The sequence below is a fragment of the Heterocephalus glaber genome, unplaced genomic scaffold (genome assembly GCF_053883595.1).
Source record: "Heterocephalus glaber isolate CG9 unplaced genomic scaffold, H.glaber_assembly_v1.0 deba00001481, whole genome shotgun sequence".
Taxonomy (NCBI): Eukaryota; Metazoa; Chordata; class Mammalia; order Rodentia; family Bathyergidae; genus Heterocephalus; species Heterocephalus glaber.
This window is the reverse complement of record NW_028258317.1, coordinates 52,230,948-52,258,193: the sequence shown is the minus strand read 5'-3', so window position 1 is coordinate 52,258,193 and position 27,246 is coordinate 52,230,948. Positions and strand designations below refer to the sequence as shown.

Here is a 27,246-nt window from a genome sequence, read left to right as displayed (position 1 = left end):
AGCACACAGATGAGTGAGGACAAATAGTAAGAAGAAAGAATGACAGCTACAGTAATGGGTGTTAACCATCCATTCAACATTACCGTGTTCCCGGCTGAGAATCACAGCTAGGATTCCATTTACTTCTGAAGATAATTCTCTGAGGTAGATAGCCTTGCCCTTATTTATTAGCCAAGAAAGCTGAGAGGTTGAGTGACTTACATGAGGTCACAGAGTTCATGAAGGCCAACCCGGATTTGACTCCAGAGGTCCCATGGGCCCATGCTCTTATTTGCCAAGAACTGCTGCCCCTAGAGAGGAAAGTGGTTGCAGGTCCCAGACTGTGTGGGCAAGGTAACTTATGCGTCATTATTCTGCCTGTCAGGCTTCATCCTCTGCGGTGTTTTATGTAACCCCCAGAAAAACCCCAAGGATCTTAGCCTTTAGCTTTTTCATTCTTCAGTGCTAAGGGTCAGCTTATGTTCTTCTCTATCCACATGTGAAAAACAAAAGGCTAATTAGACATGTGAACATTCAGCCTTTGATTATGCATCAGATATAATAACCAAGGCAAATTTGTTAGTTTTTCAGTTCCTACAAGACTTGGCACATGTTTCTGCATATCTTTAGAAATAATGATGAAATTCTTCTTTGTACACAATAATTAGAGATTCTTTCATTTCACAAAACTCTTTTTTAGAGGAAATTCATTACCCCAGAGACTAAAGAAAGCTAGTTATGAGCTCATGAATAGAGAATAGATAAATGTACCTGTGACACCAGCATCACCCTGCCCTAGACCTGCCTGATCTATGAATTTCCTGCTCCTAATTCACTTGAAGTGTTGTCTCAGTGCTAGCATTTAAACTGCTAGTCAAGTTCTAGAAGGTTCTAGCTCATCACATCTATCTCCAATTACACTGTTAAGAAGATGTTCCTCTGCTAGGAGATGTCACTTAATCTAAGAAGTTCTAGGATTTTTAATTTATTCCTTTGTTATATTCTTATCTTAAGGTAACATACAGTTATGATTTATATAATGGTATTTTTTAACTGAATCAATCAGTAAGAGTGAAAGGAAGAAGGGTAAAAAACTAGCACACATTTTTAGCGTAGAGATCCTTGCAGCAAAGAAGTAAAATTCTCTAAGGGAATTTTATTTTTTTTTGGTACCAGAGACTGATTGTGCTTGCAAGGTAGGCGCAATGCCACGGAGCTAAATCTCCAGCCCAGGAATTTTGTATACATTCGTAATGTTGGTTCTCTTACTAATCAACATTTTTTCACATGGAACTCAGTCTTAAGAATATAAAATTTTTACTGCTGTTGCTGAATATAGATTTTGTTCTGTACAATATTTTTTAAGCTGACAGACATCTGTCTGAAATGTGTAGTCTTCTGATTATCTGAAATTTGAACAGACTGTTCTCGGTTTTAGATAACCTTTAATAATAAATGCATGTTTATCCACACTGTCTTTGCCCGTAAATGGTTAATAACTGATTAACAAATGCCACTGGTGATACATTTTTCCTTTTTCATATTGCCTGGATGATTGTGCTGATGCATATTTCATTATGCTTTGCCCTTTTTGAAACCTCTTTGTCTTAATTACAGTCAAGAAAAAGCTTGGCTTCATTCCCAACCTACGTTGAAGGTAAGAGTCAAAAAGAAAATATTATGCACTGAATCATTCATGAATTTTTCATTATTTGGGGCATTTGAACCACTGAAAAGAAGGAAATAGCGTGGAAGAAAACCCACAAAGTTACTAACTCTAGCGCTAACAATCTTAGGATCTTGGATCAAAAAACCAGTATCAGTACATCTCTCAGAAATCTTCCTCCTTATATGGATAGTGACCCTGAAGCTGTGGGCTTCACCCAGTGTGGTACAGCTTAGCCAAGTCACCTTACTTACTTCCACCCAGTGCATCTCCTATATCCCTCCAGAGCAATTCAAATAGTATAAACTTTAGTGAAGAAACTTTGGTCCTTGTAGGGAAAAGCATTCCCAATAAGTCCCATCTCTTATTTAGATGAACTTTTATTAGTACACAAACAATCTCTGGCAGGTACTTTTCTAAGCATTTTGCATATAATACTAATTGACTCCTTCATCGGTTTCATGAGGTGAGTTTTTTAATTGTTTTTATGCTATGCATGAGAGAATGGAGGCATCGAGAGGGTGAATAACTTGCCTGATATCAGGGAGGTAGCAGAGCCAGGTTATGAAGGCAGCCTCTGATACCAGCTAACTTCTTGATTTTCTCTGGAGCCCATGTTCTCTTCAGGACTGAAGACCAGGGGGCCCAACACTCAGCCCAAAGCTTGAGATCATGCCACCCAAATGGGGTGTGTAGTCCTCATTCCCAGAGTCACCCTCTGGCTACAGGTAACACTGATGCTGTAGCAGGGGTGGGGCAGATAGGTTTTCTGGTAGGGTAGATTGCTACCTCCTTGAAGAGACTCTTCAGGAGGCTATGTCCAGCCTTTGGGTCCTGTGAATGAACAGTGCTGTGCTTTGCTGCCTGGAAATGAGTTAGCAGAATTCATAAACTTCCATGACCACATGGGCCTGAAGCCCAGGGCAAGCTAATAGTAAATAGTTTGGTATAATTGAATTATGGTGGGTTTCTAATTGAGTAAGCTGTTAACTATTTGTACCGTGTGTGTGTGAAGTTCTGAAATGCCACAAGAACATCTTGGAAAGTTTTCAGAGGTTTGGAAACTCCTTTCTTCATAGCCATCCCACCAGGCCTCAGGAATTTCAGGTTCAGCATTAACCTACCTGTGAAGATGTAACATGTGCTCATTCTCCCACAGAGCAGCCTGAAAGGAGGAGAGAAACATGTTCTAAAAGGCCACAGTGAAACCTGAAATTTTGTGATGTAGGATTGTTATAGCTTTGCTTTTTTAAAAATACACCACCACCAAGACTAAAGTCAATTTCCCTGAAGGATAAATGGCATAAGATCATATCTAACCTTAAAATTTGTTTGCATCCAATTTTTGTGTCTTTAGATGCTTGGAATTTATACTTATTTGGATTTCTTTTTAAACCTATCTGCAATCTCACACTTACTGTGGTTGAAAAGGGACACTTTTCAGTGAATAGAGCTAATCAGAGATGAGTAGATGATTTTGGAAGTCCCATAGAAAAGGTAGGTTAATTTTTGTTTTTCTGTTAGCATACAAAATAGAAGATTTTTTTAAAAATCCCAGATGAGATCTTTTTTCTCAACATAAAGTTAAGAAAAATAATCAATATTGTAAATCTACCACTAGGAATTAGTCTTAAGACTGACAGTCTTCCTATATATTTAGTTAAATTAGTACTTCCAGCTATACATCTAAAACTAGTTATTGTAAATAACCTGATTCGGTCTCATATCCATAAAAGTTTCAGGGTGGGAACCATGTAACTGTTGAGAAGAATGTAAATTCCTGGTGAACCATGAAGCCAGGTTGGGTTGTATACCACTTAGAGTGTTTGGCCAGAAGTCTTCCCTGGAAAGATCGAGACTAGGACGTGTAACAGGTTTCCTTATTACAGCATTACACAGATGCTTTATGAAGGTCTTTTCTAAAACATTTTTAATTTCTTTGTTCAGCCACCTCTTTAGTTTTAGAAAAAAATGAATAGATTGTTGTAAGTCTGTACCCTGGTAAGTAGCTTATCATGGGAAGCAACTGTGTAAACTCATCTTGAGTTGATGGTTAAAGATAAAAATAAAAACCATTGCAGGTAAGCCCTCCAAGAGGAAAAGCAAACTATTCCCCTTTCAAGTTGCTGAGGTTTTAACAGCAGGTTAAATGTATATTTTAGTTACCCCAGATTTGACATTTTTCAAGTCAAAGAAAATGTTTCGATTACAGATTAACATGCCTGTCTTAGTGAACCTGTTAAAAGTTATGTTGGTCCCAGATATATTTTAATTTCACATACAGCTTACAGGTGATTGTAGTTAGAATCAGATGCTTCTACTGAAAATATTTAAAATTAAGGTTTGACAGCATGGTACTGGCAAAGAAACAGATCTGAGGACCAGTGGAACAGATTAGAAGATGCAGAAACAACTCCAGACACACTCAGCCATCTCATCTTCGATAAAGGAGCCAAACACCCTCACTGTTAATAAATGGTCCTGGAAAAATTGGGTTTCAACTTGTCAAAGATTAAAACTAGACATATATCTCTCACCATGCACTAAACTAAAATCAAAATGGATTAAGGATTTAAATATTAAATTAGAAACCCTGAATTGCCTGCAACAGAGGTTAGGTAGAACTCTTGAACACATTGGTCTAGGAAAAGATTTTATGAACAAAACTTCAGTTGCCCATGAACTAGCACAAACAGTCAACAAGTGGGATCTCTTATTAAAAAGCTTCTGCACAGCAAGAGAAACCACCAACAGTGTGAAGAGACAACCCACAGTGTGGGAAAAAATCTTCACCTGCTCTTCCTCAGACAAAGGTCTACTATCTAGACTCTATAAAGAACTTACAAAAATCAGACCTCCCAAATGTAAAGACCCAATCTGAAAATGGGCATCTGAAATGATCAGACATTTCTCAGACAAAGAAGTAGAAATAGCAAATAAACATATGAAAAAGTGTTCAACATCACTGGTCATTCGAGAGATGCAAATGAAAACAACTCTGAGATTCCACCTCACTCCAGAAAGAATGGCTGCTCTAATAAAATCAATAACAAATGCTGGCAGGGCTGTGGGGAAAGAGGAACCCTGCTCCACTGCTGGTGGGAGTGTAAACTGGTGCAACCACTGTGGAGATCAGTATGGAGATACCTCAAAGAAGTAGGACTCAAAGAAGTAAGTCCCATTTGACCCAGCTATTCCCCTGCTGGGTGTCTTCCCCAAAGAATTAAAAGAATCATAGCACAGTGATATATGTGCGCCCATGTTCATAGCAGCACAATTTGTGATAGCTAAAACTTGGAAGCAGCCCAAATGCCCATCACCTGGAGACTGGATAAAGAAAATGTGGTTTTTTTATAAAATGGAGTACCACTGAGCCATAAAAAAATGAGAAATTAGAGACATTTATAGCTAAATGGATGCACATTGAGGTGATACGCTTAAGTGAAATAAATAGGACACATATGTATAAATACCGAATAATTTCTCTAGTGTGAGAAACTGAAAGTGCAAATAAGGACTAAAAGGTATAATAGATAATGTGAAATAGGAAGAAAAGGGGCAAAGGGGAAGGGGGAGGGGTAGGAGGAAGGAAAGGGAATGGAATTAATATGAGAAAATGCAAAAATGGAAACAAAGTCTGTGTAAATAGGGATGGAGGGGTTGGAAGGAGGGCAGGGGGAGGGGGAAAAATAACCAGAAGAGATTATGTAAAGGTGCAAATTTCCAATGATGAATGTCATTATATTGTACACCTAAAATGTAGCAATAAAATTAAATTAAGGTTTGATTTGCTAGAATGGTGAACGAGAAGAGAAAATTCTGCTTTTCCTTGGAATTGATCTGTGTGCAGGCACAAGTGGTAAATATTATGGCCTCTAAGTTGGCAAGATTGGCAGCATGGGACCATGGCTTGGGGGAAATGTTATGTATCTTTCAGAATTAGGGTCAGAAGCCATTAAAGAAATCCAGATATTCCAAATGAAATATCCCATTTTTCTAATTTATGGAAATCATTTACTCCATTATGGAGGAGAGAGATATGAACAGATGATAAGTAGTAAGTGCTGTATAAAATAGCATTTTCCAATAAGTCTTGAGCTCACCCAGCCATTTATCTAGCAAAATCTAATTGATACCCAAGAGGTAACAAACACAAGACTCAGAGATGAATATGACATGGTTCTTGTCCCCCAGGACCTCATGGTCTTAACAAGAGAAACATCTTTCATTGCTAGATTTTATGCTTCATATTTAAGTAAATACTTGCATTATTTCTCACAGTACATGGATTGGGGGAAGTTACTGTAAGAAACCGTGCCTTCTGAGGAGAGGTGAATTAAGGCAGATATAAGTGCCTCAGGCCAGCAGGCTGACCACCTGTCCAGGGGCCTCTGTACCTGACCCATCTTTACAAGTAATGTGCATGGGAGGGGGTGGTATGCCTTCCGGGTTTCAGCAGGCCCTCCCCAGGGTGACTTCACTCACTGCTGCTGCTCTGTGTGTTACAGTTCCTGGACCTTGTGACCCTGAAGACTTGATCGATGGAATCATTTTTGCTGCCAATTACCTTGGCTCCACCCAGCTGCTCTCAGACAAAACTCCCTCCAAAAATGTGCGCATGATGCAGGCACAGGAAGCAGTAAGCAGGATCAAGGTGAGGGGACCATGTGGCTGAAGGAAGATGGTGGGCGGCTGTGGGGACCTGAGCCATCCACAGTGCCATCCCACACTTCTGTGTCTAGTCCTGAGTTTAGAGTGGATTGAGATAACATTGCAGGCAGTTGTCCCTCTTAAAAGTTCTAAGAACAAGAGGATTTCCAATGTGTACTTTGAAAAGTTGGTAGAAGTCAGTGACTTGAACATTCATGCAAAGAGTTGATTCAAGGTGGATGCCATTGCTTTTGAACCTGTTGATTGTGTTCAAGCTAGATTGAACTGGATTACTCAAGTAAAACAAGCCACTTGATCAATCTAACCTTGCTAGTCTAACCAAGTTAGTGCAAGTCTAATGCAGTGTAAACTAGTTTGAGCCAGTTATAACCTATTTGAATATGTTTTATCAAAATTTAAAAGGGGCAATCCTGTTTGATCCAGCAAGAACCACTTTCATCTGGTTTGAGTCATTCACAACTACTTTGAACCTATCAAAACCAGTTTGATCCCATGGAAACAGAGCTCTCCACCATGATGCCCAAACCACTTAGAATCATGGACAAATCAGAAAGACAGAGACACGTAACATGCATTCATGGCATCCAAATGTTACTGTGCCCCCAGCCCGTAGAACTGCAGGCAGCCACCCCAGAGGCCCCATGTGGACAGCTCACTACTAGAACCAGGTATTTCCAGCAAGTAAAGACTCACCAAAATAAGTTTTATTCAGTTTTACCTGCTTAAAAGTGACACTCTTTTGGCTACAGCCAAAGAGCCATTCCCTTTTCCATGTCTTCTTACACATTCCCAAAGCATGTGCTGGTATAATACAGGATGATAAATAGAAGGCAGTAAGTAAGAGTCTAATCTCTTAGAATATTCCTTGTGACTGTTGTTAAAGGTCTTAGGAGGGAAGAAAAATAGTGATTGGTAAAGTGACATCTTTACCTGAAGCTCAACAGCACAAATGAGAAATTGGCCCACAGACGTACAGAGTGTGCCACGGGAATCCTGGAGGGGAGGGTACCACTGAGAGGCAGGAGGGAAGAAGGACCGACAACTCAGAATGGCACTTACGGGGGAGTGGTGACTGGCCCCGGCTTTATACCTGAACAGATGCCTGCGATGGTCACATGTCCAGGCTCTGCCATGTGTTGAGTACTGAACAGGTTGTATTTCCATTGCTGCCCTAACTATGATGACTTTGAGCTCCCTGCTATGCTACGGTCCCCCGTGGTGCTGTGTGAATGTCCTCAAGTCCCCTCTCATTGCTTCCCAATCATGCAGCTTTGCATTGCATCTGCCGTGGGGCTCTTCATGTGTCACTTGCTGCTCACTGCTCAGAGGAAGCACTTCTCTTCAGAGCCTGCCCTTTTCTTAGCTACCCACAGTATGTAAAGTAAGCCCATGCTGCAGCTTTTGGTTCTATGACTAGCATCTTAGGATGTATAAACCAGGGAGTGATTTACATTATTGCCAACCCAATGTCAATATTATGGACAGGACTTATCTTTCCGCATGTAGGGGGCCCATTCAGCAGCTTCATCTAGGATACACAAACCTTGACTGTACTTCAGAAGCCCTGCAGTCCCCACCTGTTCTGTATGTGTCTTCTCCTAAAATTAGCCCCTCCCCGATGATGGACACCGGGATGTCAGTTCTTTTAAGGGATGTCTGCTTCCCCCAGCCCTTCACAGCGATGCATCTTCCCCCATGGCTCCCATCAGGACAACTCCATTATAGCATAGAAGCAATAGGACCTTCATACCTCTGACTCTTTCAAGAAGCATATAGAACTACGGGTAAAACTCTACAGGTTCTTGTTGAGCTGTCTGCCGAAGCTTGGTGTGTTAAGTACTTCGTCACACTGACAGCTGACTAGATAACTTAAGAGGAAAGGTTTGTTTTGGCTCATGATTTCAGAGGTGTTTCAGTCCATGATCATGTGGCCACATGGCTTTGAGCCTGTAGTGCAGGAAACTGCTCACCTTCTGGTGAGTAGGAAGCAGAAAGAGAAAAGGAATCAGGCTGCCCATGTCCCTGTAAGAGCACAACCCGTGATAAAACTTTTCTCCATAGACTTCACTTCTTAAAGGTTCCTTCATCTCCCAAGAATGCCACAGTCTTACAACCAAGCCTTTAATATGTGGGCTTTGGGAGACATTCCACATTCAAACTATATAAGCACTAGGCCTTCTCACTGTCTTGCCTGCCCACAAGAAGTGACATTAATGGTAGCAAATTTCCCATTGGTCTTCCACATCTTAATTCAGCATCTGCCAGGCACAGCAGTCAAAACAACACACAACCCCCTCATTGAGAACAAGCTACTATTCAGGCACAGTCCTGTGCTAACTCATGCCGAGAACTTTGAAAATGTCCTTGATTGCTCACGTCCCGCAGGCACCACACCCAGCACCAGTTTTCTAGGTGGGTGGTCCTGTTAGTTTCCTGAGGGAAAGGACAGTGACCTTGTCTGCCTCATCTGAAAGATTTTGCTTGTGACAGTAACTGGGAGCATTTCTGGAGCCAGCACAAGTATGTATGCTCAATACCCTGTAATGTCCAGGATAGAGCTACACGACAGAAATTTATCTCCATGAAAATGCCACAGCGCTTACACCAAGAAACACAGTCAGATCCCACTCATGTGCTCTTCCAAAGAAACCAAGTCTGTCCCCCATGGAGTACTGGAGACTCCAGAGAGGGAAAATTTCATGTTGCCTGAAGGTTAGTTTCGCCTAAGTTTATCCATCAAGGTTTATAAAATCTTCAGATTCAGGTTTTATTTGGAGCCCTTTATGTATTCACTTTCTGCTAGCTTTTGACACCTGTCAATGGAATGTCTATCTTTCCACTCTCATTTTGATACTGAATGTAGGACTCAAATGGCCTTAAGGGGAAAGGCAGGCACATCACCTGAACTCATGAGATACAGCAGCACCCCTGTACCAGGACCATCTGGTGCTACTTAGATCCTGAGTTATGTTTTCTTATTTACACAGCCTTATCTGATAGTGTTGTTTTTCCTTGAAAGAGTAGCTCCCTCGTGAGAAATCATAAATTTTACTTTGAAGCTTCTAAGGAATTGTTTTTTAGAAGCTCCATAGTTCATTTGAACCTAAAATTAGAGGACTTTCTCAATCAGATAATTTTAAATACATTTTAGACCTGCCTATAGCAGAGTAGACATTTGAAAAACATATTTTTATAAGCAAATTACTCTAGTGTGAGTTCATTATACCGTGGTACAATTAAATGGTTACATTTCATTTGTATCATTTTCCAGTAGGTTTCTATGCACTGAAAGGAACTGCTGCCTGTCATTAAATATTTTCTGCTTCATGTTCATTTTACATGTTTTTAAGTGCCTGTCAGATTGTTTGACATTACACACAGCCAGAAGCCTTTTCCGACTAAGCAGGCAGGGCTGTTGATCTCAGCACCCCCTAGAAAGCGGTTGGGTCAGGAAGCAGGCTCAGTGTTTAGCAAATGCAGAGGAGAGCATTTATTCGGGGCAGGCTGGGCTGTGTCCCGTAAGCTTGCGCTGCATGCCACCCTCTGCCCAGGGGACAGTGCTCTCCAAGGGACTTGGTAGCACCCTGTCCTAAAGAGAACCTGACCTTTCAGAAATGAGTTGAGGCCACCTCAGCAGAAGGAATGCAGGGCATAGCAAGGCTGCAGATTTCATAGTGTGCATCCAGGGAGGAAGGAGAAAGAAAAGCTCCGGGCATTTATTTTGCAATCCATTTGGTAATGTCTACCCAAGCTTAGATAGTAAGCTCTGACTCGGTGATCTCACCTACACAAAGGTGCAGCGGTTTCCTCCTTGCTTTCTGCCTCCCTTGCTCCCTACGGAGACAGTCTGTTCCCTCAGCCTCCAGGATGTTTGACAGGAGGGATGTGAGTATATGCTGGCAACTGTAGCAGATGCTGACCTCCAACCTGAAGTTTCCATTTCAAAGCAGTCTTTAATTTCTGTTCTGTTTGTTTATGGTCTCTGTCACTCACAAAGCACCAAGTGTATGTGGGGACTGCTCATGGGATTTACACCTGGAATTTTGAGAGTTACTAGTACAAAAAATTACAGTTCTATTTGCCAAACGGAGAGAGAATTTGGAGCTGTGGTTTGGCTGGGCATTTTCTACATAACGTTAAGAAGAAAACAAAGGAATTTGGTCCAAAAAGCAAACTGTCCCCCTGAAGGTTCCTGAATTAGGCACTTGAGTCAAAATTGACCAGTACAGTCCTTGAGAAACTTGTAGTTTAATAAAAGGGCCAAAAAGACAGTTTAGGTAACATTACCATGAGGCACACTGAGGAATCATTCTGAAACTAAAAGGCTATCCTACCTACCAAAATTTAAGACATGAAGCATGTTTAAACACAATTCAAAGACACCTACCATTTCTCCCCTCATCTTTATTTAGCCCTTTTATAATGTGTCATTTTTGCATTTTGTATTCATTGTTTTTTAGAAAAAATGCTGTCCTTCCAGCAACAGGCCCTCCCCCATACCTTAGGCAAACATTAGAACAGTTGTTTTCAAAGGGCGTTCCTGGAACCAGCAGCATCAGTTAGGAACTCATTAGAAGTGCAAATTCTCAGGCCTGACCTGAGACTCACTGAGTCAAAGCCAGAAGATTCTGACTGGCCATAGTGCATGAATCACTGTCACCCAGCACAGGAAAGCCTCTTACCTGACTGTGCTCTGCAGCATTCTAGTCAAGCCCAGTGCTTGTCACTGATAGTAAATTGAAGAAACTGCATAATAAATAGCCTTCTTGTACATTTGCCCTGTGTTTTTCTAGTAAAAAATATGAGAATCTTTTCAAACTGGATGAAGACATGCCCAGCCCTTACCTCTTCCTCCACAAAGACAAACCCAAGTAATATTACATAACTGCATTTTGTGATGACTGTGGGAAAACACTGGGAACCCAGCAGGAGAGAGGCTGGAACTGTAAGATGCAGAGACCTGGGATAACAGCATAGAAAAAGCAGAGGGCCGGGGATTTAGCTCAGTGGTTCCACCGCCTGCCTTGCAAGTGCAAGGTCCCGAGTTCGATCCCTGGTACCAAAAAAAAGAAGAGAAGCAGAATTCCCAGCATGTACACCCTGGCTGCACATCTGAGGGGAGGGGGAAAGAATGGGTCCCAAGAAACTATCACTGTGGATGCTGTCAGTCCTAGCTACTGGAAAGGTGCACAGTCCTCACAGGCTTGCAGCCCACTTAGACAACCCGAAATCTGCCTAGTAGCCTTGCTTTGGAAAAGGATCTCACATCTCCCAATGAACACCAGGCAGCTATTAACAGCCAGGAGCCATCTGGAGAAGCGAGCTATCATCTAAGTTTGGATGACTCTGTCAGAAATCCTTGCGTATTCCCATCAAGGAAATTCCACTGACATTCTACCACGCTGACTTCACAGGTGGCTGCCTCACACAAGTTTGCCCAACAGAGTGACTCTGACTCAAGCCTGGTGGGTGCCCTGCACTGGAGGGGATGTAGAGGACTGGGCACCACTGCTGAGAACCAGGAGATAGGAAGCTTTCCCTCAGTCCACAGGCATGGACAGCCACACATAGACTCACCAGTGTCAGGACTGAAGGCAGGTGCCCATACTATTCTTTCCACCCCTCCCCAGCACCTCAAAAGGGGGCTTCTCAGGGAGATGAAAAAGATAAATGGAGACTAAACAGCATATGAATGAACAGTAGTTCACTGAGGAAGTCAGAAAGGAAAGCTGAGGCAAAACTTGTGGGATGCACCAAAAACAGGTAAGTTTATGGCAGAGTGCCTACATTTTTAAAAAACAGATTTTAAATACGTAATCTAATGACATCTGGAGGACTTAGAAGAGCAAGAACAAACCCCAAATTAGTAGAAGGAAAGAAATAGCACAGACCAGAGATAAATGAAATAAACTAAAAAAATACGCTCAAAACATCAATGAAACAAAAAAATTGTTCTTTGAAAAGATAAACAAAAATCATAAACCTTTAGCTAGACCAGCCAAGAAAAAAAGACTACCCACATAAAATTAGAGCAGAAAAGGGGGACATAACTGATAGCACAGAAATTAAAAGGAACATAGATTGTTTTGAGAAACTATATGTTTAAAAATTGGAAAACCTAGAATGTCCTAAATGGACAAATTTCTGGACACGTATCAACTACCAAAATTGAACTAAGGACGTAAACCTGAGTAAACCAATACAAGGGATGATTGAAAGATCTAGTGAATGTTTAAATTTGTTTTCTTAAAAAAACTTTTTTCAGTAAAAGATATTGCCAAGAACAATGGGATAAGTGTTTTCAAAGTGAGGGGGAGTGTTCGGATTATTTTGAGAGGGATGAGTGGCAATGTGTCTTTTACTATAATAATTTTTTAAATTATTTTTAATAACTTACCATTGCATTCATCAAAAATTTATGGCAATTTCTGTCAAAAATGTTACAGTGTGACCTCATTCACCTTATTCACTGGATCTGATACCCTGTGACTTCTGGCTCTTCCCCAAATTCAGAATGCCCACGAAAAGGTACACATTTTGAACCAGCTCAGATATGGAGGCATCCACGACAGCACAACTAAAGACATAAAGACACTCATGAAAGAGGACTTCCAGAACTGCTTCAGGAAGTGGCAAAGATTATGGAATAACTGTATCCAAAGTGAGGGGGAATATTTTGAGAGAAACTAAAGGATTGTGTCTGTTAGTGTAATAATTTTTTTTTTTTGGTACCAGGGATTGAAGTGTAATAAATTTTTTTAAAATTTAAACATTCACTATGTTTTGAGCACACCTCATAACAAGTAATATTAACACATCAGCGATTAAAAATCTCCCGACAGTGCAAAGTCCAGGACCAGATGACTTCACCACTAAATTTTACCAAACTTTTAAAGAAGAGCTAAGACCAGTACTTCTTAAACTATTCCATTGAACAAAATGGGAGGACGAGTTTCCAGACCCATACTGTGAGACCAAAATTACCCTGTTACCAAACCTGACAATCAAGAAATGAAGGAAGAAAACCATGGGCACTATTACTAATGAACATTTCAGTATATGTGCTGCCGAAGCGAGCACTATCACTAATGAACATGAAGAAAATATCCTCAACAAAATAATAAATGGAATTCAAAAGTACATCAAAATGATCATTTACCATGATCAACTTGGTTTCATTCCAGCTGTGCAAGAATGATTCAATATGCAAATCAATAAATGTATTTCAACACATCAATAAAATGAAGGATAAAAATTATATGACCATCTCTGTAGATGCAGAAAAAAGCATCTGATAAAATTCAACATTCCTTCATGATAAAAGCCTTGAATAAATTAGGCATAAAAGGATCATACCTCAACATAATGAAAGCTGTGTATAACAAACCTACAGCAATATGTTGAATGGAGAAAAGCCACAAGCGTTTTCTCTAAGATCAGGAATAAGCCAAGGGCATTCACCTATAGTACTAGAAGTTTTCCCCAGAGCAACTAGGCAAGAAAAGGAAATGAAATGCATACAAATAGGAAAGGAGAAAGTCAAATTGTCCTTGTTTTCAGTTGATTCAATTCTCTACATAGAAAAAAAAAGACTCTTGAAACTGATAAATTCAGTAAAGTATCAAGATACAAAATCAACATACAAAAATTTATAGCTTTTCTATATATCAACAGCAGATTTGCTGAGGTAGAAATCATGAAAGCAACCCCATTCACAATGAATACAAAAAATAATTGAAAACCTATGAATAAACTTAACCAAAGAAATGAAAGATCTTTACAATGAAAATTACAAAATACTAATGAAAAAATGGATATGCCCCAAAAAAAGACTTCCCATGTTTTTGGATTAGAATAATAATACTCTTAAACTGTGTACTCTAAAAGTGAGCTACAGATTCAGTGTACTCTCCAGAAAAATACTAGAAAAAAAATCCGAAAATGTATATGAGACCACGTAAGACCAATAACCAAAGCATCCTTGAACAAAAAGAACAAAAAGTATCACAGTACCCAATTTCATAACATTCTACAGAGCCATAGTAACAAAAACAACATAGTATTGATATAAACACAGACACAAATCAGTGGAACAGAATAAAGATCACAGAAATAAATCCACACATCTACAGCAACCTGATTCTCAGCAAAGGTACCCGCCAAAACCATTGCACTAGAAGGACAGCCTCTTCACGTGGTGCTGGGAAGACATATCCACATGCAGATGTGAGACTTGATCCCTGTCTCCCACTGTACAAAAATCAGTTCAAGATGGATCAAAGACCTAAATGTAGGACTCTAAAACTACTAGAAGAAAACAGAGGAAACACTCCAAGATATTAATGATTTTCTAGGTAGGACTCCAAAAGCACAGGAAACAATGCAAAAATTGGCAAATGGGATTACATTTAAAAGCTTCTGCACAGCAAAGGAAACAACAGTGAAGGGCTGAGATTTAGTTCAGTGGTTCTGCTGCCTGCCTTGTAAGCACAAGGACCCGAGTTCGATCTCTGGTACCAAAAAAAAAAAGGAAACAACAGAGTGAAGGGACAACCTACAGAATGGGAGAAAATATTTCCTAACTATTCATCTGACTAGGTTAATATCTAGGATATATAAAGAACTCAAATTTAATAAAACAAGTAATTCAGTTTTAAAAGGGTGGCTAGGCAGGATGGGAGATACTGCTAGACGTAGCTCTGTGGAAGGCTGAGGCAGTGAGATCACTTTAGCCCAGGAGTTTAGGGCTAGCCTGGACAATACAGCAAGACCCCATGTCAAAAAAGGTGAGGATGGCAAATGATCTTAATAGACACTTCTAAAACAAATACAAATAGCCCAAAAAGTTCAATATCACTAGCCATCAGGGCTGGTGCATATCAAAGCAATAATGAGATGCCATTTCATTCCAATTAGAATGACTTATCCAAAAAGCATGTAATACTAGCAGGAATGTGGAGAAAAAAGAAATCTTATACACTCTTGGTGGGAATATAAATTAGCCCAGCTATTATGGAGAACACTTTGAAGGTCCCTCAAAAACAGTAAAAATTGATCTAGTGTGTGATCCACCTATCCCACTTCTAGGTAGGTACATATCCAAAAGAAATGGAATGAACGCACCAAAGACATACCTGCACACGTGGCTAAGATATAGAATGAGCTAGGTGCTTATCAGGAGATGAATAAAGAAAATGTAGTATAATACACAATGTCATACTAGCCATAAACAGAATGAAATCCTGTAATTTGCAGCAAAAAGGATGGAATGAGAGGACATTAAGTGAAAAAAGCCAGACATGGAAGGACAAGTACTAAATGCGTTATCTCATACGGAATCTATTAAAAAAAAAATCAACCTGAGATTGGAATAGTGACTAGAGGAGGTTGGGAATGGTGCTGGGGATGGAGAGTAGAAAAGGATGGTTGGATGTGTTACTGCATGCGTATGTGGAGACATCATATGGTACTCTATTAGTATGTACAGTTAGTACATAGTAATAAAGGAACGAGCTTTGAGGAGTCCTGTGTGAAGGAGATTTCATTTATAAGTCCCATAATCATATGAGCATGGAATACATTATCACCATTTGTTACCTGCTCATGTCTTGTTGCTAGTAATCTCTAGAGGCAGTTTTGGGAGAAGCTTCTGAAGAGAGCTCTGTCCTCTGTCCTGTCAGTCTCTAATGTGCCCTAGAAACACCCTTCCCACACAGTGATCCCATTGTGCATGCCCTATCTGGAGTATTAAGCTTTCGATACCAATGCAGCTCATTCACGTGTCTTCCTTTCTGTCCGCTATGACTCCGTCCTTACATTCCACTCTCATTCCTACTTCATTCTCTGCTCCTTAGCAAGAAGATAGGGTGGCTTGCTGAGCCCTACCTGAGCCAGAGAGTCTGCTGCTTGTCCATGCAAAGTATGCTGTCTGCATCTCCATTCTTCTATATCTGTGAAGTGCCTATAACTAGATTCCAGATGGTGTTGAGGTATTTTGTGGTGTAAGGAACATTCATTATTATTAAATATTTTTATATCTGTCTTTATTATCATGTCCTACGGATCATTTTTCATGCTTTTAATACAGTGGTGCCTTGGTTCACAAACTTAATTCTTTCCTCATTTCTGATCGCAAACCGAATTGGACAAGAACCTAATCAAATTTCCCCATAAGGTCAACATTGAACCTAACCATTGAATTTGATTGGGTTCTCATCCAATTTGATTTGCGATGAGAAACATGGAAAGAATTCAGTTCATGAACCAAGGTACCACTGTATTTTCTTTAGATGTCAAAAATTATTTCATTATAGAATAGCTTTGAGTTATGTAATTTCCCATCTTGCTTGAAAGAAAGAATATACTGGCACCCACATATAAAACCCCATTTACTCCTCAAAATAGAGAGGGTTAGAAATTGTGGAAAGCAAGGATGTTTAATCTCATTTTATAGGCAGACTGAGTTCTTAGAAGACAGTCTCACCCAGCCTGCAACAGGTGATGTAGAGTGTCGTATGGGATTGCCTAAATTGGAATCTCTGTTTTGCTGCTTTACAGCTGCATGATGTTCGGCAATTAATCAGCCCCTCTTGCTGCCTCAGTTTCCTGAGGATAATGTAGCTGCTGACTCATGGAGGAGTTGTAAGGTTTTGTACTAAAGTATATGAATTGCTAAGTAGGATCCTAGTACATGGTAGTAGATGTTGGCTGGGGAAAGAAAAGGTAGAACAGAAGGGAGAACCCCTGGGCATGACTAACCTAGAATACCTCAACAACAGTAAGTACTCAGTTTGCACCGGGGTTGACCCTATGCATGGGGCCACAGTCTGGTTTTTGCACCCCACCCCACTGGCTTATAGGCCATGACTAATCTCATAAAACACAAAGATTGAAATGGATATTGTCATTCTTTGCTTTATATCACAGGCTGGCCTAATGTTTCCCTTACTCCTCTTTCTGATACTCTGATTTCTCATTCTGGCTTTACTCCCTCACTTTTTTCAGTGTTACATCTAAATTGTTGTGTTATAATTTGTAGCAGGACACTTGGATATCATAAGTGATTTACAGAAGATTGTTACTCTTAAATGCATAAAATATCTTCAACTTCATAAAAATTACTTCAGGATATTTTTCATGATACTCAGTTTGCCTTTGTGATATTCTTCCTCATTACTGGTTCCAAGACAAACAGAATTTGTGTTTTCCATTGGTAGTGGGTCTGTTTTTCTTTGAAAGAGTTCTGTCAAGTTCCAGTGCCCTAGAGTTAAAGAACTTTGACCAACGATGCTTTGATTTGTGATTTTAAAAGTAACAAATTCCCATTTCATTACCTCATATCAGAAGGGGTAGCAGGAAACATTCAAGTCTCTCGGCAGTTATTTGTAATGCAGGTTATGATAGACCCAGGTCAGAACCTCCCGAGCAAGACTCTCAGATTCCACACAGGAATCTGTGTGGTGCAACAGAGCATCAGCTTAGGGCCACTTCTCAGATGCAGAAATGTTTCCACTGTAACACGCAGCAGCTAGGGTAACGTGTGGTTGCTGTCTTCAGAGTTTTCCAGAGCAGAGTGTCTCCCAGGAACTCATAACCACCGTTGAGAGCTGTGGGGTGGTTGAGTGGGAATGGGGTTGCCCCACTTTCCTGGGTGTACTAGATGATATTAGCTATTTGGTGTTTGGATGGCTGACTCGTCCAGTTTCTCTACAATGTGGTAGTACAGGCAACACATTTTAGTCATTAATGAGAGAGAGATACTGCCAAGAGCAAAAGAGTTTCCTACCAGGTGAGTACCAAGGAATGGAATCCAGCAGCTTTTCCTCCACCCTACCCCTATCACCACAGCAGCATTCAGTTTGGCCATTGACTCCCCACTATTTGTACAAAATGTGCGCGCGCGCGTGTGTGTGTGTGTGTGTGTGTGTGTAGCAAGCCTTATGAAAAGCCAGGAAATTGCCTCCTGATATAGGTAATTATAATCACATACAGCAGGCACAAATATAGTACTTAGTATACTGTTCAAAGAACTTTGCATATGTTCATATACCTCAAAACACCTCCATAAGGTAGATACTATTTTTAATCCCCACTTTAGAGATGACAAAACTAAAGGACAGAGACATTAACTTGCTGTTCAAAGCTGTACAACTAGTACATGACAGCCAGGATTTGGCTGGAGCTTTTATCAACTATGCTGTCTTTTAATTATTAGCAAAGGGGAAATATTATATCCAATTTTAGTTATAAACTATTTTAATATTACACAAATGTAAGGGAGAAGTGTTGCTAGAAATAAAGAGGAATAACACTGAAAATATCAGTTGAACAGGAAAACACACCATCCTAAATATAAAGCCACCTTCTAACATAGCTACAAGGTAGATAAAGCAAAGATTGTCAGAACTAAAAAGATACATAGACAAATCCATAGAAACAGCTAGACATTTTAGCACATCCTTCTCAAATAGAAGAAGCAGACAACATAATCAGCAAGTATATAGAAAATTTGAACAATCATCGTAACCAACAACTGCAGAACATATATTTTGAAGTCTACATGATGCATTCACCAAAGTCAGTTGAGTGCTGGGTCATAACAACTAAGATTTAGCAAATGTCAAAAGATTGAAATCATACATAGTTTGGTCTTTGACCACAGTAAAATTAATTCAGATATCAATACCAACGGGTAACTACAAAATTCTCTACTGTGTTGAAATTAATAACACAATTCTAAATGACGTGAGGTTCAAAAAAGAAATTACAGTTGAAATTAGAAAATGTTTTAATGGAACAGTAGTTGAATTGTAGGATGCCAAGATTTGTAGGCTGCAACCAAAGCAGTGCTTAGAGGGAGATTCATAGCTTTAAATGTAAGAAAGGGGTTTGAAAGACTATAGTTTAAATCTTTGTCTCAAGAAGCTGAGAAGATGATGAGCAAATTAAGCCCAAAGAAAGTAGACATAATCTAGGCTGAAATCAATAGAGTAGAAAAATGAGCATACAATAAAAAAATCTTTAAAAACCAAAAGTTGATTCTTAGAAAAACTCAATTGCAGTTAAGCATAAGAAGCACCTCAGTACATTTCCTTCACCCCTCTGCCCTCACCACGTACTAAATTTTGAATTAGGACATAATTTATCTTTAGAGTAAGGTTTTTTTTAAGCCAGTCCCCCTCCCACCAAAATGCTTTATACCCCTAGCATTAGTCTGTCAACTCCTCTTTGGACTTTGAGTCTCTGCAAATTCTTTTCTAACTATTCTCCTGTCTCTGTTTGTTCCATGCTAAGCAGATGGCCCAGAAATTAGCCAAAAGCAGGAAGAAGGTGCAGTACAAACAACTTCATCAGCTTGGTGTTATGCCTGTTCTTTCCATTTGTTTATGTTTTGCCTTTTTATTGTTTCGTGTTTTTGTTTTCTGCATCCAGCAACTTTTTGTTCTGATTTCTTTTTGAACCGCCCCATAAACCAGCGTTTCTCAAAACAATGTTGCCTCAAGTGGCTGTTTTCTGTTGCTCATGAGTCATTTCACTTCAGAAGAACGACAGGGAGCAAATTGGAGATGCTAAATGAGTCCTGTAGTAGTGTGGAAGTTCCAATCATTTAGGAGCAATGATGTGCCAGGGACTTGGGTCTGTCCAATTCTAGCTATGTTTGATTTGGAGATTTGTCAGATTGCTGGATGCAAAAAAGAAAACTCGCTAATAACCACACATGTGCAGAGTTCAGCCCTAAATGAACCAGACTGAGCTTTTTTTGGTTGTGGAGCTTGTAGGTGCTTGTGAACTGCTCTGGGGGTGTTGATGCCTCAGGGCTCTTTCCTAATGGGGTGGCTTCAGGAGTGGGCAGCTGCTTCCATGTTGCTCTGGTGGTGTGTGAACATGAAGACCCTCTTACCAGAACCGCATCTAAATGACTTCATTTGCACCTGCTAAAAACATTGCCCTCCATCCGCCCAAGCAAGGGCAAACTCTTTAAGAGACTTCCCCCAAGGTCTTGGGTGTGAGTTAGTCACCCTTGCCCTTCAGTGTCTAAACCCTTGCAGAAAGGGCCATTTCCCATCATTGGTCAGAGTCAAATCTACTACATGAGTTTCTACCTCTGTAGGGGAAGCAGCAGAGAAGTTGCTGCCTTTTCCCCAGAAACCTAGAGATGCTAACTCCCGTCCATATGTCCATCCTCTCTGTGGTACCTTTGGCTTTGGCAGTTTAACCCTGGAGTCTGCGCTGCCGTTCTGGTGACTGTGTCTTGGTGCCTCTGTGTGTAAGCTCCCCTTGCTCATTCCTCAGGGTCGGGGTAACATGGTAAACTCCCTCTTGGTGTGTTTTTCTTCTCAGGCTCCTGAAGGGGAATCTCAGCCCATGACTGAGGTGGATCTCTTCATCTCTACCCAGAGAATCAAAGTATTGAATGCCGACACGCAGGTACCAGCTGACTCCCACCTTCTCCAGGGTGAAGCCCAGTAGCATCATAATGCTACTTTTGTACCTGTTTATACCTGTTGTCTCCTGGATTCAGGACTGGAGACAAGCAAAATAGATTCATATGCAGTACTTTCTGCTGGGGGGTGGGAGGCTGTTTCCTTATAACCAATGTGGAAAGATTAACCTTTTAAGAAAGTATTTAAAATCACACACATGCCAGGCATGGTGGCACATGCCTATAAACCCAGCTGTCCATGAGGCTAAGGTAGGAGGATCATAAGATTGGGCCCTGCCCCTGCAACTTAGTGATTTATGAGACCCTGTTTCAAAATAATACCAAGTTGGGGATCAAGGATGTAACTCAGTGCAAAGGTCCTGGCTTCAGTTCCCAGTACTGCAAAAAAAAAAAAAAAAATCACACACACATGAAAACAATAAATAACTATGCCATGTAGAGTTTATCTTCCTTTTAACTTTTCCACCAGAGACTACTGGTTATAAAATGTTTGAAATTTCCTATTTCTTTTCAGCCACCACAGATCATTTTTGCTCTTGTTAGCCTAGGGAAATGTTCTCAGACCTCGGGGTGTGCACAGACCCGCCAGCAAGGTCCTTCCGGTGAGCCCAGAGTCCACTCCACTTGTGGCTCACAGTGGGCCAGGCTGCAGGATGGCAGACTGACTCTCGGGGTCCCTAGATGCTGTGCCAAACTCACTCTTTGTCCCCTTCTGCCTCTAGGAGACGATGATGGACCACCCTCTGAGGACCATTTCCTACATTGCAGACATCGGGAATATTGTTGTGCTGATGGCCCGCCGGCGGATGCCCCGCTCCAACTCCCAGGAGAACGTGGAGGCTTCCCACCCCTCGCAGGATGGGAAGAGGCAGTACAAGATGATCTGCCACGTCTTTGAGTCTGAGGACGTAAGCGTGATCTTCCCTGATCTCCCTCTAAGTGACCTGAGCAGCCACTGGGTGACGAGATTCTCTTGATTTCTCACAGCCTGAATCTGTCTAATTCATCATATGTGAAGCATGTTTTTACTACTCTGTGTCAGCCAGTGTCCTAGAGCCAGAGCTCTAAGGCTGAACAAAACATAGCAGAGAAGGTACTCACTACTGCAGTTTAAGGGAGAGGAAAACAAATATTCTTAATACAAAATTAGGCAGTGGGAAGTGCTTTATGGAAGAGTAAAATAGGTTCAAGGAGTAGAGAAATGGAGCAGTTTCAAGTGGGATGATCAACAAGATCCTTTCTTAAGAAGGGGACATTTGAGCAGAGATCTGAATAAAGTGAGAGGAAGGAAAGAGCAGAGGCAAAGACTCTAAGCAAGTGCAAAGGCCCAGAGGCAATTTGTTTGAGAAGGGAAAGGAGCCCTGCTCCTGGAGAGGTTGGAAAGAGAGGAAGAGTGGCCCGAGTAAGGGCCTGAGCAGGCCTCACTTGCACACCAGGGCATTTAGAAAGCACAGTTCTTTGCTGTTCCAAGCTGTCCTGGGGACTACAGGAAAGCTGGCATCCCTCCCTGGCCTTACCAAGTGGTAGGAGCACCACCCACCCAGCCCCAGTCCTCAGCAAAGCCAGATCCTCCCTCCAGTAATTTAGTCCTCACTCTGCTAGGTGACAAGGTCAACAGCGAAGATTGCTTTGCAACAGACATTATTTTTCACCTGGCCTTGGTCCAGGGTTGTCCCCAGAACTGCTGTGAGGCAACCAAACTTTACTGCATTGGCACTCAGGTTGCCCCCAGGCACCCACCCACCCTGGGCCTCTAGAGCTCCCTTCCCCAGAAAGGCCCCCAGCACATGACGGTTTGAACTGCACAGCCACCCCTGCCCTGCAGAGGGCCACATCAGAGCCATGGTGGTCACTTTCCCCATACAGAGGAAAAAGCTCTTAGTCTGCTGTAGAGCAGAAAGCCCTACTCTGCCTAGGAGAAAAATGCCCATTTTTCTCTATCCAGTGCTTAACCTAGCTGCATTAAACGGCCCTCCTCCAAGAAGGCAGGAGTCAGAGGCAATCCTACTTTTCTCTCTGGAACTGGAGCTCTCAGTACTGCAGTCACCACCATCTTTTACTGACTTGATTTTCTAGAAAGCAGCCCCTGCACAAAGTTGCTGGAAAGGCAGGGAGCCTGGAATAGTCTCCCTGCTACTCTTCAACAGCAAGGCCAGGCACACAAACTGGGGAAAAGTGAAGTCTAGAAAGTTCTTTCATGAGTGGAAGTTTAGACTCTTAAGGCTCCTGTGTCCTGCAGGGCAGTGAGAAGGTGGACCGAGCTCTGCTCACCTGGCTTGAGGCTCCCTGCAGGCCCCTTTGTAGGACAGTTCCCCAGGGCTTATTGAACAATGTCCAGTACCTATGCAATGCTCCGTGTATTCACCCTGTTGTTTGTGTAGAGTCTGAGCACTTCTGAATTCTAAAACACAGACTCGGGAGTGTTGGACGGGGTTTTGGACCAACCACACACCACCCATCTAGATGAGTGTGAGGAGTCACACCAGTCCTGATGTACAGTGCAGACACACACAGTGCTCAGTTGTTGGCTATCCTGATGAATATTTTCGCTTAATTGATGCAAGGGAAAGTTACCAAAGCCTGGTGCATGGAAGAGGCAATGGAAACAATGTCCACCTTCTGTGAGCTTTGTAACCTTGAGCTGGTTCCTTTGTATCCCTGGGGCCTGAGTCTCCTCACCTGGAAAGTGCAGGGTTGGACCATATCAGGGTTCCTGACTCTGTTGGGTCCAACATAACCTTTTGAAAAATTTTTTACAAAGTAATCAGTGTATGGCCATAAACATCTGACAAAGGAGAAATAAAAAGAAAGCAATCTAAGATAAAATCTTAGTACAACATCTAAAGGCTCAGTTCTAACCACTCCAAAAGCCATAGCCAAGTCCTCAGATGCTCACACCTACTTGATTAATAAATTTGGCTGTAAGAGAACATGGTATTCTGTGCAATATTGTCAACACTTTCTACAAATTGAAGGCTAAATAATATGAAGATAGAAACACGAGCAGAATGGTGTGGTGAATGTGCTAGTTCATAGAGATGTGATTTATTAGCAACTCAGACTCCATGAAGAGCAGTGGTGTGGATGATTGTCTAAAGTTATGAAGCTCACTCCTGGTAAAGTTTTAGATAAGGCAAAGGACCATCTTCCTTCGATTCATACAGTATTAGTCTTTAAACATTCAGTGGATATCAAGGCCACACAATGAGTCTTTGTGTTTATACATAAGTTAGGGTTCAGTCCTGGATACAGATCATTAGAAACAGGCATTACATGTACCTGAACATCCAGTGGCATATTTGAAAACCATCTATGACACAGAACCAACTGCAGGATGCCCAGCATCTCTGACTCCTCCTCTCTGCCAAATGCCTGTAGCACCGTTATGATCACTGTCCTAATCAGAAATGTCCCCAGTAATTTTGAAAATGGCACTGATAGACACTGGTGCCCCTAATGCAGAACCTCTGGCCTGCCTAACATCCCAGGCCCCCCAAACTCCAAGAGAATTGTAGTAGGGGTGGAAGGGACAGCAGGCATCCACCCACAGCTGTGCCACTGACCACCATCTTTTGCTCTGGCTGCTGCTCTAGGCCCAGCTGATTGCACAGTCCATAGGGCAGGCGTTCAGTGTTGCATACCAGGAATTCCTCAGGGCCAACGGGATTAACCCAGAAGACCTCAGCCAGAAGGAGTATAGTGACCTGCTCAACACCCAGGACATGTACAACGACGATCTGATCCACTTCTCCAAGTCGGAAAACTGCAAAGATGTAGGTACTTTCCTGAGGCTGGACCGGCTAGGTGAGGTTCTGGGGAGAACGGGACACCAGTCATGTGAAAGTGAGGGCCACAGAGGCTGAAGGGTGTGACATTGGCAGGGCACTCTGGAGAGGCTCATGCCCATCCTCCAGCTCTTCCATCCTGGGGCCCTGTTATTAGATGCTGTCATGAGCAGATACAGAGAGGCAGCACATCCTCTGCTCCCAGGAAGCCTGACCCACATTTTGAGTGGGTTCTAGAGGTATATGGACCTAGGCGCTCACCATAGGAAGTCCTCAGTCTAGGTAAGAGCACTGAAAATGCCTAGTGAGGGCACCAGTTTAAGTGCTGGTCAAAGCCAGCTGCCCTCAGCCAGATAAATCAGATCACAGGTTCAAGAGATAGATCCTGTGCACTCCATCGCTTTAGACCACACTGTGCAGGAGTATCTGGAGGAAGACAAGGCTACTTAGCTGGTCTGGAGGGCTAGGAGCTATTTGGAACATATAGGGCCAAGCAGAGAGCTGAACTCAAGTAACAGCACAGAATCATAAAAGTCAGAAAGCTCCAGATTTGCTGGGGAATCAGGGAGGTGGCTCAGAGCAGGGCATGAGTGAAGGAAAAGAGAGCAAGAGAGATCAGCATTAAGATCTGGGTCTTAACTGGAGGGTTATGTCTGGCTGCAGGGTTTGGACTTCATTCCATGGACTAAAGAATGTTTAGTGACAAAGTAGTCTTTCAATCCACTAGTGTATGTTAGGTGTCTCAGGTCAGGTTCCATAGAAGCAAAGCTTGAGATAAGGACTCTTGCTGAGGAAATGTATTGGAAACCCACACTCAGAACAAAACGGGAGTGTGGGAGCAGGGTGCTGGGCACTGAGGAAGAGTGTGGTCTTCCGGGTGCCAGAGATGTTGAGGACAAGAGCTCACTTGGGCTGGAGTCAGTTGGGAAGTGTCTTCCTGTTTTCCCAGACAAGAAGGGCAGAATAGCTCTGATTTCTAACACTTCCCTTCATGGTGGCCTTCAGGCTAAGTGTTTTTCTCCATTCAGGTTTTCATAGAGAAGCAGAAAGGAGAAATCCTGGGAGTTGTGATTGTGGAGTCCGGCTGGGGATCCATCCTGCCAACCGTGATCATAGCCAGCATGATGCATGGTGGCCCTGCAGAGAAGTCAGGGAAGCTGAATATCGGGGACCAAATTATGTCCATTAATGGCACCAGCCTGGTGGGCCTGCCTCTGTCCACCTGCCAGAGCATTATTAAGGTATGTAGACACGGGGAAAGCCTGCTTGTCTCATAGACTGAAATGGCTGGAGTGGGACTGCCCTCCAGTCATTAACATTGATGAAGGTATTTCCCAGTGGCAGACACCGAGGAAGACACAAACACAAAGGCACTGACTTGCCCTCAGGCAGTTTACAAGTTCTTGCACAAGTTTTGTTTAGATCGGGGGAAGTGGGCGTGGCTCACATAACACCAGTGTCTGAGTCCATGCCCACTGCAGGCAGCGCTGATCCGTCCCAGCACAGCATTCCAGACAGTCCCTTATAATCAGATGAACGGGATGACTACCGTCCCTGTTAAATTCAAATCATGGAAATGGGGCCAGAGATTTAGCTCAGTGGTTCCGGCGCCTGCCTCAAAAGCACAAGGTCCCGAGTTTGATCCCCGGTACCAAAAAAAAAAAAAAAAACAAAAAAAAATTCATGGAAATGTTTGAGATCTGAGAACACCGAGAAGCAGATGAGTCCGTCTTTCTCCCAGAGCCATGAGAAGGAAACTGTCACAGTCCATGTATTCCTTCTCAGACCTCAACAGTCTTACTTACTCTTCATCCTGAACCAGTGCTGTTGTATAAGGCCAAGGAGAGCTACTTAAAAGAAATTAAATGTAAGTATTTCAGGGGAAGAAATTAGATTTTCTTCTTAGAAAGGAAGCATCCCCATAGTCTTCCAAGCACACTGGTGCTTGCTAACTGCATGGCCAGTGTGTGGAAGTGCTCCTTCGCCACGGTAGCCCTGTACACAGCACTGCAGCATCATGGGAAGACTAGGATTGTGCAGCTTTCCTTGGTACCTGGCGTTTCATGAAAGAGTCTTAGCACACGGCTCTGGGGGAGAAATGAGTACATTCATACGGTAGTCATGCTGAGTGAATGAACAAAAGCCACCATCTTCGTCTGAAGGGAAGGGGGTGGAGTATACAAGTGAATGTACATGACTCAGACAGTTGCCCCTTTTAATGAATAAATTCTGCCTGTTGCTTAATACACAGACAGACACATATCAACCACAGTTCTTATATTCTGAGAAATGTGTTGTTTGGTCATTCTGTCATTTTAAACCATTGTGGAAGACTTACACAAACCTAATCAACTAGGCAATCACTAGATGTGGCCTCTTGATGCAACCACAAGACACAGTCATCATGAGATCTGTAAGGCTCTCACCTGTGTAACACAGCACACTGTAAGGAGCACCGTGCTCTCTAAAATAGCAATGGAAAGCATAGCAGTAACTATGTAAACAGTAATGGTTTTATCATTATTATCAAGTATTATGTACCGTACATGAGAGAGTGTGCTGTTTTGGTTCTTGGTATTTTTTCTTTTTCTTTTTGGTGGTCCTGAGGATGAACTCAAGGCCTCATGCATGCTAGGCAAGTGCTCTGCCACTGAGCTACACTCCAGCCCTGTGCTGTGCTTTTACCCAGCAGTAGAGGCACT

The 27,246-nt window shown here is 42.0% G+C and overlaps 1 protein-coding gene and 1 long non-coding RNA gene across 4 annotated transcripts in view; one reads left to right on the top strand and one right to left on the bottom strand.

The window, feature by feature from the left end:
* LOC110347702 (uncharacterized) overlaps nucleotides 1–27,246 on the bottom strand; it is a 65,245-nt gene that overhangs the window by 12,524 nt on the left and 25,475 nt on the right. Inside the window, exon 2 of the long non-coding RNA XR_002392440.2 lies at nucleotides 2,770–2,810. This is a non-coding gene — a long non-coding RNA (uncharacterized LOC110347702). The remainder of the gene's footprint in view (nucleotides 1–2,769; nucleotides 2,811–27,246) is intronic.
* Nucleotides 1–27,246, top strand: part of Apba1 (amyloid beta precursor protein binding family A member 1) — a 229,733-nt gene that overhangs the window by 190,462 nt on the left and 12,025 nt on the right. For 2 of the 3 annotated variants that reach the window (XM_087184088.1, XM_004838169.3), the window contains exons 4-10: nucleotides 1,597–1,636; nucleotides 6,154–6,299; nucleotides 19,613–19,645; nucleotides 20,657–20,743; nucleotides 21,482–21,667; nucleotides 24,353–24,532; nucleotides 25,573–25,785. In XM_087184088.1, coding sequence (XP_087040214.1) covers nucleotides 1,597–1,636; nucleotides 6,154–6,299; nucleotides 19,613–19,645; nucleotides 20,657–20,743; nucleotides 21,482–21,667; nucleotides 24,353–24,532; nucleotides 25,573–25,785 — 885 coding nt within the window. The remainder of the gene's footprint in view (nucleotides 1–1,596; nucleotides 1,637–6,153; nucleotides 6,300–19,612; nucleotides 19,646–20,656; nucleotides 20,744–21,481; nucleotides 21,668–24,352; nucleotides 24,533–25,572; nucleotides 25,786–27,246) is intronic. The other variant, XM_087184089.1, reaches the window with a different exon arrangement.